The sequence below is a fragment of the Patella vulgata genome, chromosome 2, assembly GCF_932274485.2.
Source record: "Patella vulgata chromosome 2, xgPatVulg1.2, whole genome shotgun sequence".
Lineage (NCBI taxonomy): Eukaryota > Metazoa > Mollusca > Gastropoda > Patellidae > Patella > Patella vulgata.
The window spans coordinates 17,003,716-17,023,114 of record NC_065880.2 but is presented as its reverse complement, the minus strand read 5'-3'; the positions used below and the strand labels follow the sequence as shown (position 1 = coordinate 17,023,114).

The window sequence follows — 19,399 nt, the reverse complement described above, 5'->3', positions numbered from 1 at the left end:
TGGAAATGTAAAGAATTAAATATAATTATTATGAAGTTAATTACATTCATGTCCATAAAGTCTAATTAGAAGAAATATGATATGAGAGTATTCAGAACTTAACCTGATAAACAGATTTATTCAGAACTTAACCTGATAAAACAGATTTATTCATATTCATTATTACTGCAGTTTTTATGTTCACTTACAAACTAGAAAATAGATTTTTGCATATCCATCACCTTTAATTAAAGTTGGCCGGTGAAATGAAATGAAATGTGGTTAACGTCCTACTGTTCTGCTCTGGGCTAATGGAGATATATACGACAAATAGTGAGCTATGGGGGAAAGATTTTGCCAGGAAATCAGTGCTACGGCCTACAGTTCCCGCTGTGAAGAGTTCTTTTATGTGCATAACATTGTGTATACAAGACCTTAGTTTTTCGTTCCATCATAACGACTATATGCTGTTCTTTGCCACCCCCACCCTCCTGCACCACTGACACGAGGTAACCAAGCTGGAAAATCCTCGGTCAACACAGGGATCAAACACAGGACCTTCACATTAGCGAGCCAAAAGTCGTCAGGTGACTACCTATATATAATTTCACTGCATTGATTCAATTTTTTAGTAACAAATACTAAAACTTAACAACCAGTAATAATTACACCTTAAGTAAGAGTTACTTACCAGTTTTTTAACATCATGTTCTAGAGCTGGTAATAGATGAAATATGGATAAAATGGCACCAGCATGTACAATAACAGGATCCGAAATACCACTTAGATTTAACCCCATACTTCCTGTACTACCTCTCTTTGGTTTTACTAATATTTGATTGGTTGAAGATTCTTCTATCACAGACATATGTTTTTTCAATAGTGGAGAGTCAACTTTAGCATAATTACACGAGGGCCTAGAAAAGAAATATCATACTGAAATGTCTTACTGATTGCTATGTAAATTTTAAAAATAAATATCAATACAATCAGTGATTTTGAGAAATTTATAAATAGATAATAAACAAACCTGTCAAAAGCATCAAGAGCCATATCATAAAGATATCGAAACATTTGACAGGCAGACATCAAAATTACTGGAATGGGTTTTTGAATTCTGAAAAGATAAATCGATTTTATAATATCACACCTGTAAAGAGGAAAGGAATGGGTTTAAAGTTATTCATTTCATTATTATTTACTATTATCATAATTGTACATTTTTGTAACGCATAACTTCCTGACTAAGTGGCCATGCACACTAGGAATACACACATAAAGATTTACATAGGGCATCAACACATGTTAATGTTTTAAGTGTATGTCAATGTGTACATGGATCTATTGCTTTTTCACACCATCCAAATAATGCCTTGTTCATCCCGCATAATAAAAGTCTTCAATCTATTCAAATACCTTCAACGGTATTAACATTGAATAAAAGGCTTACTTGTCTTCCTTTGATTGTAGGAATAACTGCTGAAATAAATCAACATTTTCACTTGGTGTGGCAGCTTCAGGGTCTGTCTGTATATCAATAGAACTTGAAAAACATCCTAATAACCTTACAGCTTCTGTTAAACTATCATATCGTACCTGTTTACAGACAAGTCAAATAAAATATAAAAATATATTCATAAAAAAACCCAAAAAACATTCACTTTTGTTCTCGTAGATTAAAGAGGTTATTATTAGTGCATACAGATCTTCACCGGTAGATGATGTCAACATTATTTGACCATTGTTCTTAATCCATTTTGAAACGAACCGGCCAGTAAATTAACCTGTTTCAATTTGGCCAAATGTAGATTGATTTATAATACCAAAGTGGCCGGTTCAATGTTTCATCAATCGGGTTTTACAAACATCAAGAGGCTGAATCCGACAATAATGAGACGATTAAGATCCCTGCTATATAGTATATGGCATGTTCAAAAGTACATTATATACAAACTAACAAATCTGCCAATACACTGGCTGGGATTTTTCGATTATAATAGGGTCTACAATTATTTTAAATACAATATCAATCAAAACCAATTACATTTATTTTTTTGGTGAGAGAGATAACAATTGAAATTATTTTAAATACAATATTAATCAAAACCACCGAAATTATACAAAATTAATAGAAAACAGATCAAAAGTAAAAAAGAAGGAGTTACAAAATTATGATTGACATGCAGATATAATTAATTTCCCTACCTCTGAAGCAAAAAATTTAGCATTAGCTGGTTCATATCTCATTGCTACTGTTAAAGTACTAAATACTGTTCTCAACATTTGTAGAATATCCTTTCTTGGTACTGAAATAAATGAATCAATTACACGAATGTATACATGATGCTTATAAATCGTTGCTCTAAAATCATTGTCAACAAATCCTACAGAAACTATACTCTTCAAAAAAAGTAGGGGATATTCAGAAACAATACAAAACTGTGGAAATGCACTGCTGTTTTTATTAGAGGTAACCAGTGTATGTTAATAACAGGCCAATTGCCTACACATGAATGTAAACAGTTCATATGGGCGGCTTATCTGACGGCCCCATTTCACTCACAACGAGATAAACTGTCAAAAGTGAAAATAGACGTTTTTGATTTTTTATTGGAGTAATTGCTCCACCAATCCTAAGACATTCAGCAATTCGTTGTGGCATTCTCCTAATCAACCGTCCAATCACGATTTGGGGCAATCTGACCCACTCCTCTAGCAGTGTGACAAACAATTCTTGCAGTGTTGTTGGTAGACGTTGATGTCGACAAACACGTCTCTCGATCAAATTAAACGTAACACACTAAAGCAAAGATACGCTAAACAGTTTTCATCAACCCTTCCTTGAAGTGTCAAATTTGACAATGAACCCCTCCCACGTGTATGGCGCTATTACGTGTCGCACATGCAGCTCAGTGGTTCTGTTGGGGCATGTCAAGTGTCCATGACTATTTATCATATCACAACCTGTATGGTATTTGCATTTCAATATCCCCTACTTTTTTTTCAAGAGTATATATGCCCCTATGAACAATCTCAATAATTTTAAAAAGAATTATTCAGAAACTTAAGTGAACAATCTAACCACATTTTTAAACATGCCATGCAGAATTTTGCTCTATTGTGGTTAACAAGCTTCAAAAGTCAATGGCTCAGAACAAGTTCAAAATGTATGATCTGAAATTATGAAATCTGATAGGGTTCCATCTTATTCCCTAATAAGCTATGCATAGTGTCGCTGGATTTCATAAATTAAATTGTAACTCACTCTGCAATATGCAATCAAAAGAGCTTTCCTAAGAAATTGCTGAAGGATAATAGAATCAAAATTACATACCTTTATCCCAAGGACTTTTAGGTGTATCAGCTAGACAACCTTCCATAGAAACGAGAACTGACATAACATACACAAAGCCGCCAACTTTACGAAACACTGTTCTTGTTCTGTGACTTTCTCTTAATACATTCAATAGAGACTGGAATTAAACAATGAAAAATATCAAACAATTAGTCTATTCACCTTTAAAGCCTTCGGTTTCCGTTTCACTATTGGTTAGACTAATTAAATATTACAAATAATATACCTCTGGAATCAATCAAATACATCTTTATTTTGATGGCATTTGTATCACTTTATAATTATGTAGTATTTCTCCAGAAACAATATCATTTTAAAATCTATTATCATGTTTAGGCTTAAGCTGTAGTCGCAATTCTTCATATCAAGTATCTAACAGTGTTAAATACAGACCTTTAAAATGTGTGTTTTCAATTCTAGATCTGTTACTGTAGCTGTTGGCATTAAACCTAATAACGTTCCCATATCATCATCTCCACCAGGTGATAATACTAACTGTTGTACTATATTTAATGCCATCTGACGACAGTCAACAAATGGTACCATATTATGAGCACATCTTGCTCCACCACACTCGCGAAAAACACCTGATCAAAACAAATTTATAAGAATAAAATTTTGATGGCAACGATTAAACAATCTTGCAAGGAAAAATATCTTATTTTCATTTACATCTGTACAGTTAAGAGAGAGAGAGAGAGAGAGAGAGAGAAAGAGAGAGAGAGGGAGGGGAGAAATGGGGTTTCATGTCCACTCGACACAAACCAGGTCACTTCGGGACCAACATATGGTTCAATTTTATTTCAATAATGCGCGTAGGGGTCGTTAGCAGTAGGAGGAAACAGGAACACCCAGAGGAAACCCACGAGATTAGACAGGTGATCCTACTCCTTGTAATGTACGAACGGGGAATCGAAACCACGCCAGTTGACTCAATGACAGACCTTATGATACAGCGCGTACATGCTAACATTTCGATCTTCCAACCCCTCTCTGTACAGTTAAACAAATCATGTGATATAAAGTAGGGTAAGATAATCATTCTATAATTTGCTGAAAGTATATTTCTTCTGTTACAGTTGATAGTTCTGTAAATTCCAAATATCATAAATACAAAATATAATGTAAAAAAAAAAAAACATTTATGTCATTACCTGCATTACTACTATTGCCACTCAATAACAATGCCAGGGCTTCCATTACTAAATGACCCAATTCTTGTTGTTCTTGACTAATATTTTCAGTTTCTGTTACAAATATAAAAAAAATTGTTGTTCTATTGACAATCAAAGAAATTTCTAAACAATACTTTAAACAAGCCTGGAAATAAGGCACCTGTCACAGACATTGCCAGACACAAATCCATGTAAAGCCTCCAGTGCATGTAATTTTGTTCTGTAAGAAGTTATCTTTCTTCAGTGTTTGTATTGATACTTTAAACACATTTCTGACACAAATTCAAAATGTCAGGAACTAGTTCATTAGTGCTTGACATTTTGTTAGGTACTTCTAGACCTGAACACTTATTAAAATAAATTACTGAACAAGAAATTTACCTGATTCTGACTGTGGATCTTTCAGTAAAGCGGCATATCTATGCATACAAGTCACCATAACTTCTAACATTCCCACTTCACGGAAAACATCACGATAGACACTATGGTATCTTAATATATGCAGCAATGTCTTCATACATAATATACTACACGATATGGAACTGAAACAAAAAAAATGTGTATACATTATGTTACAAAATATTGGGATTAGCTTGAATGTAAAGATATAAATTAAATTATTAGAAAACATATAATAATAATAAATATTTATAGCAAATGTTGTACAAACTCTTATTAAGTCTGCAACACTCATAATGAAAAAAACTACAAACTTACTGTTGAGATTTAATAAGAATACTTAAGCTAATTAATTCTTTACATGGGACAAAGTTCAAGTTGATAACTATAAATTCTATCAGTTCAAACAACTTGCTCTGAAAAAATAAAATAATATAATGAAAACATATGTTAAAATGTGGAAGAATGTATCAAAACTATGAATAGTTGGGTCTTCTTAGTGTAGTTATATACTACCTATATTCATTTAATTTTTATAACTGAAAGCCGTTGATCGTCATTTACATATTTTAGAAAATATCTAATTTTTCATGTCTTAATCCACGCGGGGATCACGTGGCTAAGTGGGTAAGACGCTGGCTCACTAGCCTGGAGGTCAGTTGTTCGATCCCTGCATTGGCCGAGAAAGTTCATTCAGATTTTCCGGCGTGGTTTCCCCTTGTCAGTGATGCAGGATGGAGGTCCTGACAAGGATAGCTGTCTAGTCGTTCAGTTGGGACGAAAAACCGAGGTCCCGTGTACACATTGGCGTGCATGTAAAAGATCCCTTGGCAGTTGGAATTCGATATAAGAGAAGGCCACTGTATGGCGTATGCCCGTCTTTATTAGCCCAGGTTAGGAGCAGAACAGTAGGACGTTAAACCCCATTTCATTTCATTTCACTTAATCCATGCTAAAATCTACACAAATTATTGCATTCATTTAAGAAAACAAAATCAAAATAACAACAGTTGATAATTTCCTGGCTTAGACAAAATCAGATTAAAAAGAGAACCTCACAAGATTTTGGTTAAGATTAAAAAGAACCCCTCAAAAGATATTAGCGAAGATTATATATGGCGATGAGTCGTATTGACCATACCCTGTTTATATCGTCTGGAGAGGATTCCGACTATTGACAAATTTTCAATTCACCATATTCATATACTTGTAAAGGCTAAAAGAATGATTTTGGACTGATACTCCTTTTAAAGAGATTCAATTTTCCTAACATTGTAGTTGACAAGGGATCAAAAATCCCACAAAAGAAAATCAGCGGCTTCAAATTTAATAAGAATTTTATTTACCTGTATATCTGCTGGTTTTAAATGAGCTTTTTCTATAAATGTTGATAATGTATGCTGGGATTCTAAGATAAAATAGTTAGCGTTGTCTTGGTGATATATACTACTAATAACATCTAATATAGTACTACACAGGTGACTTGTAGAAGCCTATAAATTAAAACATTCATCTTGATTCATCAACATATAATTCATAAAATAGACTTGTTGTAGTTTTTATAAACAAGCAATGTCTAATCAATCTTTTTAAATTGTGATATGTTTAATTAATTTCTAACCAAAGTCTTAATTTTTCTGCTGATCACCTGACAATAACACCTATATGAAAAGTGTTTAAAAAATATCCACTGCATGAAAAGTGTTTAATAAGTATCCACTGGATGAAAAGTGTATAAAAATTATCACCCAGTGTGAAAAGCAAAACATTTAAAATCAAAGTAAATGAAATGAGTCATATTTGAGCCACCATTGTTGGCTAACATTCAATAAATCAAGAAACATCTTTTCCAGTTACCTTTAAGAAGACAGATTGAAGAACTTGAAAAGCATGAATATTCCTAACACTGACACCTAAAATACAAGAAATCATTTTAATTGTAGACATCTTTAAATAACATTACACTGTCAAGCCAAATCTGACCATATAGGATGACAAAGATTGTTTTCATCAAAAAAAAACCAAAAAATGCAGCACACTGTATTAAAATATATTTAACTTTTATGAAATTCTAGCAATATATTTCATATTAACCCAAAAAATCTTTCCAAAAATTATTTTCATGGAATATAAAGCTGAATATAGGAGAATATTCACTAATAAAAAAAAGTGACAACTCTAAAAGCTAAGAGTATTTTAAAGCTAAAAGTATTTTATATTATGCAATCATCATAGACTGTAACAGTTCCTCCAGCCAGATTAAACATACTGGTAAATACACACAACCACCAGCTTTAATGAAGTTGGACAACAAGGACGGTACATGAAAGAAACACAGAGAAAATGGGGTTTAATGTCCACTTGACATTAACCAGGTCATTTCGAGACTAATATATGGTAGATATTCTTATTTCAGTAATTAGCGTATGCACAGCAGTATTTTAGAAAGAAGTGGTTGACAAATCTTGAGAAAGCCCACGGGTGATCCCGGTCCTTGTCATGTAAAAATCCAGGAACAAACCCATAACTTGCATAGATAACTGTGTACAGGGTTTTGGTGAAACTGCAAAAAAGTGAACTGTGGCTCAGAATTCCTCCTTACATACTGTTTAAGAATGCCAGAATGTTTGGACAAAAAAACTGCAAAAACTCAGATCTATAGTCTAGAGTGTTTACTAGAAACAACCCCGAACAGACTGACTGACTGACAAAGAGAGAGAGAGAGAGAGAGAGAGAGAGAGGGGGGGACACAATATACTCCTCCATACCGAATATGGCATAGGCTGACCTTAAAAATATCTTTGTTTCGCCTAGCGAACGACTAACTAAAACCACCCCCGACTTAAATTATTTTATTGCACTTTTCCACGATCTTTTTATTTTATTTTGTGTGTCAACCTGAAATATATCACGAGAGTTATTTCCCTTTACTATGGTTATGGTTTGATTCATTATTGAAACTGGTTGATCAAGACGAAAACGTCTTAGGTGTCGCTTCTCAACAAAATGGTTGCAGACGAATACACATCCATTCCCACGAAATGATTCTGCTTCTATGTCTGTGGTGCGTAGTTTTAAACATGACGACGATATTTTCAATATCCGTTTTCGAGAAAAATGAAGGCACAACCCGCAGTATCGTTAAAAACGTGTTGAAGGAGTTTCACACTTCAAGTTCGTGGCAAATCGTTTGCGAGTCGGGCATCACGAAAAATTCCCGATGTCATTCACTCATTTATTTTTTTGCCAATTGAATAAAGAAGACGAATGTTTCCACCCGGAAAATTATTAAGCTGTCAAATTAGCTCTTAAGTTTAATAAAAAAAACTTTCAGTTCGTTACTTTTTACGTCAGACCCCAAATTCATTAAACAAAATTAATGAATCTGTAGTATACAGCTAATAAGTTTTCTGTATTGATTTCTCTAACTTTAAAAAAAAAATCTGAAAAAAAACCCCGACCTACCGACCCTTCTCCTCGATTGTGGGTCGGGTTTGGTGAAACAAAGATATTTTTAAGGTCAGCCATATATAAAGCCATGTCTACATGTTTAGAGATAAATTGAATATTAATTGTGCTGTTGCTATATATTGTATTATACTGTGTATTAGATTCAATTAACAACAGTCAGATATAGCATAGATGCTTGTTAGTTTTATTACATACACAAGAGAGACTTTTAAATCAAGCCTGCATATCTAATTCCTCAAAATTCAGCAATATTTATTATGCAAAGAAAAGAAGGCAATGTAGTCTAAAACACTCCAAATCAGTATAGCGATAACATAACAACTCAAAATTATAGCCAAATTGTTTCACCTGATTCTATAAATTAGAAGACTGAGTTTGATCTAGTCTTTCACAATTTTAAGAGGTGAAGAAACGTGTTATGATTACGTGTAAATTGAGTTTGAGTGGAGTTACTCTTTCTGAACACTTACTAGAAGTAGGAAAATCTTATTTTTGAGAGAAAAAAATATCTAAATGGATAGCCTTGAAAAAAAAAAAATCTATTAATTTGCAAATACATACAAACAAAACAGTACAATAGTAAATTTATCATTATTGTTAAAAAGGAAAAATTGAATACAATTAGAGTGTTATTAAATTAAATACTTTAACTAGATTAATTCATGTAAGCCGTTCTCACTGTATAAATTATTGTTGTTCTTTCAAAAATAAATTAAAAGGAAGGAATATTATCAACCCAAACATTTGCTAAAGGATTTTTAGAGAGAAATCAAATATTAAAAGAAGCAATTAGAGATGAAGGTGCAAGTGAAGTTTATATGTTTATGTATTTATGTATTTGAGATCTGAAATTCAAGTTAAAGAGAACCCCACACTACTCAGTGTCTAATTCAGCACCACATCCCAGTAGGCTGGTATTTTTTATAATATTAAAACATAAAATATGTGTACTCAACTGTAACTACCACTTGAAAACACTTGAACATCTGTCAATATGTGTTAAAATCAATTCATGCATAAATAATGTGACAGTAAGTAACTCAAATATGACACAAATAAAACAAAATAAGTATTACAACATAACCCCACATAAATATCATAATTAACTGTACAACTATTGTGCAAAATGATTTACAAAATAGATTTTGTATTCAGGCAATGTCTGCTCTAACTACAGGAATATGGTAATCAACACGGGTCATTAATCAAAATGATCTCTCAATTTAAAAGCAAATTATATTTTTATCAACAAGTATGGTAGTAATTTTTGTTCATATTTGATAGATAATAATGAAAGGTGTTACTATAATATCAAGCTTAAATGAATCTATGAATCATGCATGCATATCGTTAATTGTACATTAAAATTGGTAATGTTATGGTTGTAAAATCTTGCTGTTTGTCCTAAACACAACAATAATACACATATAATATTGAATCTGGAAACATTGAAGTATGTATTTCATCTTATATACTAACCTTTACCAGCAGGTTGGGGAATGCAAAATCCAGGCATTTGGAATAATGAACCAGTACTACTAGCATTGGGTTTAAGTTCACCAAAACCACATGTTGTCAATGAGCCTACCAATAATACTAAATTTCTTAATGCTTGTTCTGCTTCCTCTTCTTCATTTAGTTCTAATCTGTAACATAAAGTAGGCTTTGTCTTACAAAATATCTGTCTTCTCCTGCAATTAAAAAATAAATAGTCAAAAGTATAGCAAATTTTCAATCAGGGTTTATATATGGTACTTACTTGAGAAGAAATTCTGATAAGAAAACATATCCAAGACAAGATTTAAAATCATCTATCAGTGTTTGTGATACTTCACTGGAATCCTTCAGGAAGCAAAATACTGTGACAAACATTTCAACTAGCTCTAAAGGAGACAGTTCTTGAACCCTCTGCATATTTTCTGTACAGTGTCTCACACAACCTTTTTCTGAAAAACATTAACAAAAAAAATACTGTGGTCTAACTCATATGTCTATACAATTTAATCAATTGGGCGTTACACAAAAGATCATTCAGGCATTTAATCTTTTTAATGAATTGTGAGAAATTAAAGTTATTTAACCATAAGATTAATTGTCATACATGTAGCAGTAAGATAATTAAATTCCAAAGGCATTCTTTGACTTTTCAGCATAACGATATAATGTGTACTAACCATGAATATATTTGACAACGTTAGTAGTAAGACCATGTCTTGATAATGTAACTAATACTTCTCCAGCACTCTTTCTCCACATCACATTATCAGCTGGGCACCAACTTGTTATAGCACTAAATAATAAACTTAAATCATCTTTCCTTGCCAGTTCCTCTGCTGGAGAGGAATGGTTCATCAACCTCACTAGAACCTGAAACAATAAATGATTTTCAATCAATAAAGTTATTGAATGTATACAGTAATAGATCATGACATATACGTGTATGTAGATCTTTAAGGAACATATTGACAAATTAGTTTATTTAGGTTTATTCTGTTTTACAAAGATACTATTATTGGTACTATCATTACAAAGTCAAGTGATCCTTTAGGGTTAGGAAAAATAGTTGTTTGTCTTCAGAAATAAATAACAACAACAGAGTAATAAGCCATTAAAGAAGGGAATTCTAATTAGTAACGATGTTCATCTTAAGACAACCAAATCAGACATGCATACTGAATAGAAAATGGAAGGATTTTGCTTACAGAATATGAACTGCTACTGTCTTGTTTATTGTGGTGTTACTTGCACACAGACAACATACTTGTGCTACATCTGAGTGCAGATTAAAATAACCCATACTTTCCAATATTTATATTACTATTTGCTTTCTTTTATCAACATATCTTTGGTACGAATAAATGAAAATACAGTCAGAACAAATATGAATACCATATAATATATATAACCTGAACAAATATTCTCTGTAGTAAAACTCGTTTCTCTTTGTGACTAAAATCACTTCCTTCTGATCTGTCATCAGGATTCTCTAGTGGAGGTAAATCAAAGAATAAATACAAACATTTGACTAAAGTTGATGGCAAGGAAGCAGCTGTCATGCAATCTATAAGTGCTTGTCTTCCCAATGACAGCAGATTAAGGGCACTCAACAAACTCCAGCCATTGCTAGTTTGACTATTAGATTCTATCTCTAGAAATTTTACAATGGCACAACTAGCAGCTTCTGAAAATAGAAAATAAAAAGAACATTAGCTTTTCTAAGTGATTTGCAGTGAGTGATTAAATGACAGCTGATCGACCATTTAATATTTTTCTTAATCACCATGAATAATTAAAGCCTTTCTTGTGAAAACATGAAATTGAAGTCTGAGAGATTCCTGTAAGTATTGTTGATCACTGTAGTTTAAACTAATAGTTTTGACTCTTTAAAAGATAGGTTGCCAGGCAACGAAACATATGCCCACAACAGCTATATCGTCCGGGCAGTCAACAAGAGTTGTCACATATTTTTACTTTTTCCGGTAATGAAACATTTATAATACATTAAAATCTGATTAAGAGTAACAACTCATTAAGTAATTATCAGAAAACCATTAGAATTTGTTTGGTTTTTATAAAGTTCTGTCCCATGCTAACGTTTAGTATACGATACTTTTAACATCATGGATTTAGCTGTTTCAAGTCATAAAGATTCATTGAAAATCCATATATTTGTTCGTCTCAAGACCTTAAACTCTGTGTATCAATCTGAAGTCAATCGGGTGATAACTTTAGCCTCTAGAGCATCACAAGATTTTTCAAAGTGATCAAGGGTTATAACTCTGGCAGTAATTATCCGAAATCGTTGAAAATCAATATGATTCTTCATCTCATGGCATCAAACACTGTGTATAAATTTAAAGTCAATCGGATATTAACTTTAGCCTCTAGAGCGTCCCCAAGATTTTTCAAAGTGATCAAGGGCCATAACTCTGGCAGTAATTATCGGAAATCGCTGAAAATCAATAGGCTTCTGTGTCTCATGACCTTAAACACTGTGTATAAATTTAAAGTTAATCGGATATTAACTTTAGCCTCTAGAGCGTCCACAAGCAATTGTGGACGTCGGACAGACGGGCGGGGGCGACAACAATATTCGACCACATTTCAATGTGGGCGTATAAAAAGTGAAAGACATAGCCAAATTGATTATAGAGAGAGAGAGAGAGAGAGAAAGAGTGAGAGAAATGGGATTTAAAGCCCACTTGACACAAACTAGGTCATTTCTGGACTAATATGGTTCAATTTTATTTCAATAATTCACTTGCACATAGGGGTCTTTAGCAGTGGGAGGAAAAAGGAGGACCTGGAGAAAGTCACGAGGTTGGACAGGCGACCTTACTCCCTGTCATGTACAACCGGGGAATCGAAACCACGCCAGTTGACTCAATGACAGACCTTACGATGCAGCGCAGTCACGCTAACCATTCGGTCATCCACCCCCAAAATTGGTTATATCAGTTGTGAACAATTTAGGTCTGTCTTCTACAGGTTAGACACATCAGCTTATACAAGGTATACATTGAATCAATCTAGTATGAACAAGTACTTTTCGGACTAACATGGTTGTTTTATTTGGGCGTCCTTCATTACCGAGCCATCTTCATTATTTTCTAAGATTGAAAGAAGCAAGAAAAGATCAATTAATTTTTACGATAAGTACTTACCTGTTGACTGATTTGAAGCTCTCCGCCTTATTTCTGTAACCATCAGTTTTGAGACATGACTACAAAATTGAAGAATATCCCCCCACTTCTCTGTCATGTCACTTGAGGGTGCATTTTCAAAAACCTAAAAAAGAAAGATAATAGGGTTCATTTAATTTTGTTTGTATGGCTCTATTCTTACACCTAAAAAGAAGTTACAGAAATCATACACAACTCAAATTAGCTAACTGTCAGCAATATAAATGTACCAGCTAAATATAACATTACCTTACAAAATAATGGCAGCATATTATACAATTTGTCTTCTTGATCTTTTTGTGTTGCTTTGGCTGAAGGATGCCGGAATTCAGCAAACAATTTCCTCAAGTGCATAAGACCCAATGAATTATCTGGGGTGTTTGATTTATTTGGGTCTGAGGAACCCTTGGTCCCTATCAGTTTTTTCATAAAACTCATCTTGATGACTTTCTAAAATAAAATCAGTAATATAAATGTTAATATAACAAGCCAACAGTGAGGCTGATGTCCCCCGCCGAAATCGCAAAATAAACAGATGACACATATTAATTAATCGCACATTTATTTTTTTCAAAAGTATCGAGCAATCAAGCTATACACTAAGTGTCATCACTCTCTATCAGATAGAATCAAGATTATCATGTCCCAAAATATCAACCAATGAAATTGATTATCTCTGCTTAGCTTCATCTCGAAATGCTAATCATTGAACTCAGTCAAGACATTTACCTTTTAACGAACATCTACATCAAGCTTAAACATTCTACCTCAATTAAAAGCAGAGTTATGTTCCAAAGTCTTGACCAATCAAATTGCTTATTGTACCTTAGTCTGAGCAGAAAATTCTCACCATCGAACTTAGTCAAGGTAATAATATAATGAATCTATATTCAGAGTTTCATCGCTCTCACTTCATTATAACCAAAGTTATCGTGCCCCAAAGCATCAACCAATCAGATTGCTTATCTCTGCTTACTGTAAGCAGACAATGTTCATCATCAAACTCCATCAAGGATTCACATAATGAACGCCTACACCAAGTTTGAACATTCTCCCTCAATTAGATTAGAAGGAGAGTTATTGTGTTCCAAAGTCTAGACCAATCAAATTTCTTATCACTCTGCTTACCCTAAGCAGAAAATGCTCATTATCGAACTTAGTCAAGGTATTGATGTAATGAAACCATACACCAAGTTTCATCACTCTCGCTTAATTAGAACTAAAGTTATCGTGTCCCAAAGCATCAACCAATCAAATTGCTTATCTAAGCTTACCCTAAGCAGAAAATGCTCATCTTAGAACTCCATCAAGGCATTTCCCTAATAAACACCTACACCAAGTCTGAACATTCTAGCTCAATTAGAAAGTGAGTTATTGTGTCCCAAAAAGTGTGACGGACAGACAGACAAACGAACGAACCTATTTTAATAGCCCCCTGCTTTCTTTGAAAGGCGGGGGACAAAAACCAAATGTGAACATATATCCAGGGATCTTTCTAAATAAGACAAATCTATTTTACTATCATTTGTGTTACAATGCAGCATTCTAAATGCTGTTGGCAAAGTAGTATATACTATTCAAAAAAAGTAGGGGATATTTGATTTTTAAGTGTTATTAAAGTCACCTAATGAAACTGACGAAGAAACAAATGACAAAATGAAATGAAGTTCACATTCATCGATTTATTCCAAATGATCGTTAGACTAAATAAGGCATAGACTGACCATTATAAGGGTAAAATGATACCCGGGGTCAAACAGCAAAGTTACCACAGCATCACAACCAAGTCAGTAACGGGTAAATCCTCCTCTGTTTGCCAAACAAGCATTGATCCGACGTGGCATACTCCTAATGAGACGTCTAGGGTCATTTTGGTCCAGATTGTCCCATTCCTATTGCAACGCAGCAGCAAGTTCTTGGACATTGGCAGGACGTTGTTGACGTTGACGTAACCTCTGTCCAAGCATGTCCCAGACATGCTCGATGGGGGAGAGGTCGAGACTCAGTGCTGGCCAAGGTAATGTGGTGATGTTCTGTTGTTGGAGGTAACCTGTAACGATCCTGGCCCTGTGACATCTTGCGTTGTCATCCTGGAAGATGAAACGGCGGCCATGACGTCGTGCGAACGGCACAACATGGACTGCCAAGATGTTGTCCCGGTAGTACTGGCCTGTAACACGCCCTGCAACAACATGTAAAGCCGTTCTTCCAGCAACAGTGATGCCTCCCCACACCATAACAGAACCACCCCCAAATCGATCATGTCTGATGACGTTAAAGTCTTGGAAGCGCTCGTTTCGACGACGCCACACCCTCCTACGTCTGTCCAAAAAATCAACAGTGAACCTTGACTCATCTGAAAACATCACATTGCTCCAGCGTCGATTATCCCAGTGTTGACGATCCCTACACCAACGACGTCTTGCCTGAATGTGATGATCTCTCAAACAAGGGATCACGCGAGGACGTCGGGCGCGAAGGTGACCCCTATGCAGTCGATTCCGAATCCTCTGGCCACTCACTCTCACACCAGTGTCTGTTTGAAGACGAGCGCTGATCTGATTTGCTGTGATGACACGATTTCTCAAGGCCAAGGTACGGATAAATCGATCCTCGGCTTGAGTTGTCGCCCTTGGTCGACCTGAGCGTGGTCTGTCCTGTACAGATTGTGTATCACGGTATCTGGACCATAGCCTGCTTATGACAGACTGAGAAACATTCATCGTCCGCGCCACAACCGCCTGTGTTGTGCCGATCTGTAGCATGCCAAGGGCACGTAACCTTTCATTTTGGGTAAGCCGACGCATATCAAAATTTGTTTTCTGGTCACTAAAACAATTAAACTGATGTTTCCACCCTGGAATTCAATGCCACAATGACTGTAACATTCAAAGTCAGAGTCGTGCAAATCTTGGGTTGGACCCCCATGATGATCCCAAGCATCACCTGCATTCCATGCGGTAGCTATTGGTGCGTTTGGGCGTCATATGTAACTGGAAATGTTTCTTCTGTTAGGTTCTATAGTGACTTTTTTCGTAGTCATTTGCATATTTTAGTATTATGCCCCTAAAATCAAATATCCCCTACTTTTTTTGAATAGTATATATAAACTCTGCGTGAAGTTTGACCCAGTTCGGTTACCTGTATTTATTATTCATTTTACAAAAACAATAATCATTAGAGACTAATGCCTAATGAATTCTACAACTGGACGATGACTTTGGTGAACCGGACACACTAGACGAATATAAACCAGGCGAATGAAAATATCAGACACGTTTGATATGAACGAATCATTTAGGCAAATACAAATTTGGCATCGCGACTCTGACACTGGAGACAGGCCAAACGATTCTGTCAAATGATTCGCCTAGTGTGTCTTCCACTAAATATATATAACATTAAAAATACGATTTTAGACAAATTATTAAATATACCCAGCCCAATATAGTGACAAAACTTTCACATAACTGCAAATATTATCAGTTAAATGAATTTAGTACTGTAGTGTTTTTCACTAGCATGCACCAACCACAGACGTACCATACTAATAACAACAAAAGTAGTCTATAAGATTACATGTCATTTCGGACTTACGACATTTCGGACTCAAAAAAATATGGCCTTGACGTTTCGGACTCGGGCAGGTGACATTTCGGACCCAGGAATAAGTTGAAAGAAAAGGTTGGACACAACTCCCATCCTATCCCGTAAAAGTAATTTATTTTTTTTAAAAAAGATTAATATGCTGTAGAATTTATTTCAAAATGACCTACACATAAAACAAAAGTAAATATTTGCTTGACATGCAAGCTGCTTTTACAAGCCCCTAGAATTTTTAAACGATAATCCGGAAGCTACACGTTGATATGCATTCCTCGACAATCTTGCCATAGATAGCAGTACCAATCGATAAATTAGGGCGTAGAAAGAAAACTCTTTTTGGGTAATTAAAGCTGATTAACCGATAATCCCTATGTTATTGTAGTATGCGCAAAGAAACCTTACAGTTCTTTAGTGGACGAGAAAAATCGTGAGTTGTCAATCAGCGATAATGACGGCCGTGTGTTGATTCGATTATTCCAACTTACGTAAAAGACAAAAAACATTAGCAGTATTACTAAGTATACACAAATTTTCAACAATATTGTATCGTCAAGTTCAATACTCGCCGATGAAACAAAACAGAACAAGCAGTGTAAAATCAGTGTTATCTTTTTATTAGTGGTCTCAAGAATCACCGATCAATTAAATAAAACAAAACAACTATCGGACTCGCATAAAACGAAAATAAAACAGTAGTTACAAATATATCACACAAATGTTCAACAGTCTTTTAATTATTCATCCAACTCCGAAATATCGCCAGTCCGAGTCCGAAACGTGGTCGTCAAGTAAAGTCCGAACTGTCAAAACTGAGTCCGAAAGGTCGTCTGTGTTGAGTCCGAAATGATGCGGGACTGAAATGACGTGCTACCGTCTATAATGCATGCACATACCCGTTTAGGTCTTGAAATACAATTGTCTGGATTTGTCAGGTAAAATTGTATGCTTTATTGCAATTCGGTGTGGGGAAAAGTGAACAAATAACAATAGGCCTAATCAATCATTTTGGGGATCTAGAGAGATGAGGTACCATATCTAGCATGAAACATTTCATTTCTTTGAAATATATTTTGTTGCTTCCCAAATATCATATTTTAAGCATATGAAATAAATTAACTCTGTCTCCCCTGTCTAAGAGAAAGGCTAAAAACATAATAACAGATTGATATCTTCAATGAATCAATCCACCAATCTAGTCACTTGTGTGTGAGATGAAGAGAGGTCTGACAGTCGAGTTTGTTGATATTTTTGTGCTGCTTTATGCGCTGACGTCGTTTGTCGACGTCCGCGAAATTGAAGTTTGTTACAATTAATAGCATCATACCTAATAAACACACTTAATAATTATTTCCATTCTGGTAGAATTTGACTACACGAAGAAATGGAAAAATTCTTGGTTTTACTGCAATTCTTGTGAATCAACACCATTTCCTACATGGATTCGCGCATGTCAAAATAATAATACCAACACTAGGGGACGCTTCATACATCCGTAATGTCACGTTCATAACATTAATATTTTGTGATTATTATTTTCGTTATGCTTTTCCCTTCATAATACCATAATTTTGCATTTGCATAGAGTTAATGATATCAGTAATAATCATGGACACAAGTGATACAGTTAAAGTTGAAAATGAAGAATATGGAGATGTCACTGCCTCAGCCATTTCAACCCGAAATAGTGGGTGTGAACTTGATGCTCAAGCAGACGACCTAACTGGCAATGGCAATGAGATAAATTCGATGGACACGGGCAGTTCTTTGGAATCTAGACACACAGACAGTCAGTATGAGGGGTGCGATATTTCTATTAATCCCAACAGTGTAAGCAAAATTACTAACGGATTAGTGCATAACATTTTACCAAGCCTCGAGAAGGCAAAGGTCTCCCTGGATGAAGCACTAAAAAATCAAGATGTTCTGATAGAAACAGTGCAGCAAGAAAATGCTAAGTTTTCCGATTGTAATAGCTTGGAACATTTAGTTGCATTAATGTTAGAAGCTAGAGTGTATTACAGTAAACTGATGACAGTGAAAAAAGACATGACTGTGTTGAGTGACAAAACATCTAAATTAAAGAGAAGGGCTGTAAGATTACAGCAGCAGAAACAAAAAGAAGAACAACATATGATTCAGCGCAGAGAAAAAGAATTAGAACGAGAACAACAACTTGTAGCAAGAGTTGTGAAAAGAGAAGAAACACAAGAATAAATTATATTTTGTCTTTTATGCTTTTAGACTTGGTGGTTAATTATCATGATATTGCCCCCAAAAATGTTTCTTGATTTTCTTTCAATATATATATTTGATAAAAATGGAAAGAAAAATAAAAATGGATAAAGTTTGAAAAACCCTAGGATCAGGAAGAAATTGAATATGATTAAGCAGGTTGACTAGGCCTTATTGAGAGCAGTATAAATAGCTTCTTTTTTTTTTACTAGAGAGCAAGTGGGTAATGATTTGATCATCTTTGTTAAGCATGCCTACTCACTTGTAAATAAAATTCATAATCTAATTGTATCTTACCTTTGTTGTTGTCTTTTGTAATTTCTTTTCGATCACTGATCTGTCTATAATTGTCAACATATCAAGTCAATGATTTTATATTAACCAGACATTATCTTACATTCAAGATCAAATTTTTGTGGTTTGCCATAATTTTTTTTCTTTAGTTCTTACTTTGGTCCATCAAAAGACAAGTGAAAGAGTTGGATAATTCATAATATCGA

At 34.5% G+C, this 19,399-nt stretch overlaps 1 protein-coding gene across 1 annotated transcript in view; it reads right to left on the bottom strand.

The window, feature by feature from the left end:
- LOC126811103 (WD repeat and FYVE domain-containing protein 3) overlaps positions 1-18,114 on the bottom strand; it is a 52,030-nt gene extending 33,916 nt beyond the window's left edge. Inside the window, exons 1-18 of the mRNA XM_050536568.2 lie at positions 17,992-18,114; positions 13,311-13,511; positions 13,044-13,167; positions 11,286-11,560; positions 10,554-10,746; positions 10,139-10,325; positions 9,859-10,025; positions 6,766-6,821; positions 6,255-6,401; positions 5,227-5,324; positions 4,891-5,051; positions 4,489-4,581; positions 3,728-3,921; positions 3,314-3,452; positions 2,185-2,285; positions 1,430-1,575; positions 1,010-1,096; positions 671-896 (exon numbers count right to left, since the gene is read on the bottom strand). Coding sequence (XP_050392525.2) covers positions 671-896; positions 1,010-1,096; positions 1,430-1,575; positions 2,185-2,285; positions 3,314-3,452; positions 3,728-3,921; positions 4,489-4,581; positions 4,891-5,051; positions 5,227-5,324; positions 6,255-6,401; positions 6,766-6,821; positions 9,859-10,025; positions 10,139-10,325; positions 10,554-10,746; positions 11,286-11,560; positions 13,044-13,167; positions 13,311-13,499 — 2,583 coding nt within the window. The 5' untranslated portion in view covers positions 13,500-13,511; positions 17,992-18,114. The remainder of the gene's footprint in view (positions 1-670; positions 897-1,009; positions 1,097-1,429; positions 1,576-2,184; positions 2,286-3,313; positions 3,453-3,727; positions 3,922-4,488; positions 4,582-4,890; positions 5,052-5,226; positions 5,325-6,254; positions 6,402-6,765; positions 6,822-9,858; positions 10,026-10,138; positions 10,326-10,553; positions 10,747-11,285; positions 11,561-13,043; positions 13,168-13,310; positions 13,512-17,991) is intronic.
- Between the last annotated feature and the right edge of the window lie 1,285 nt (positions 18,115-19,399).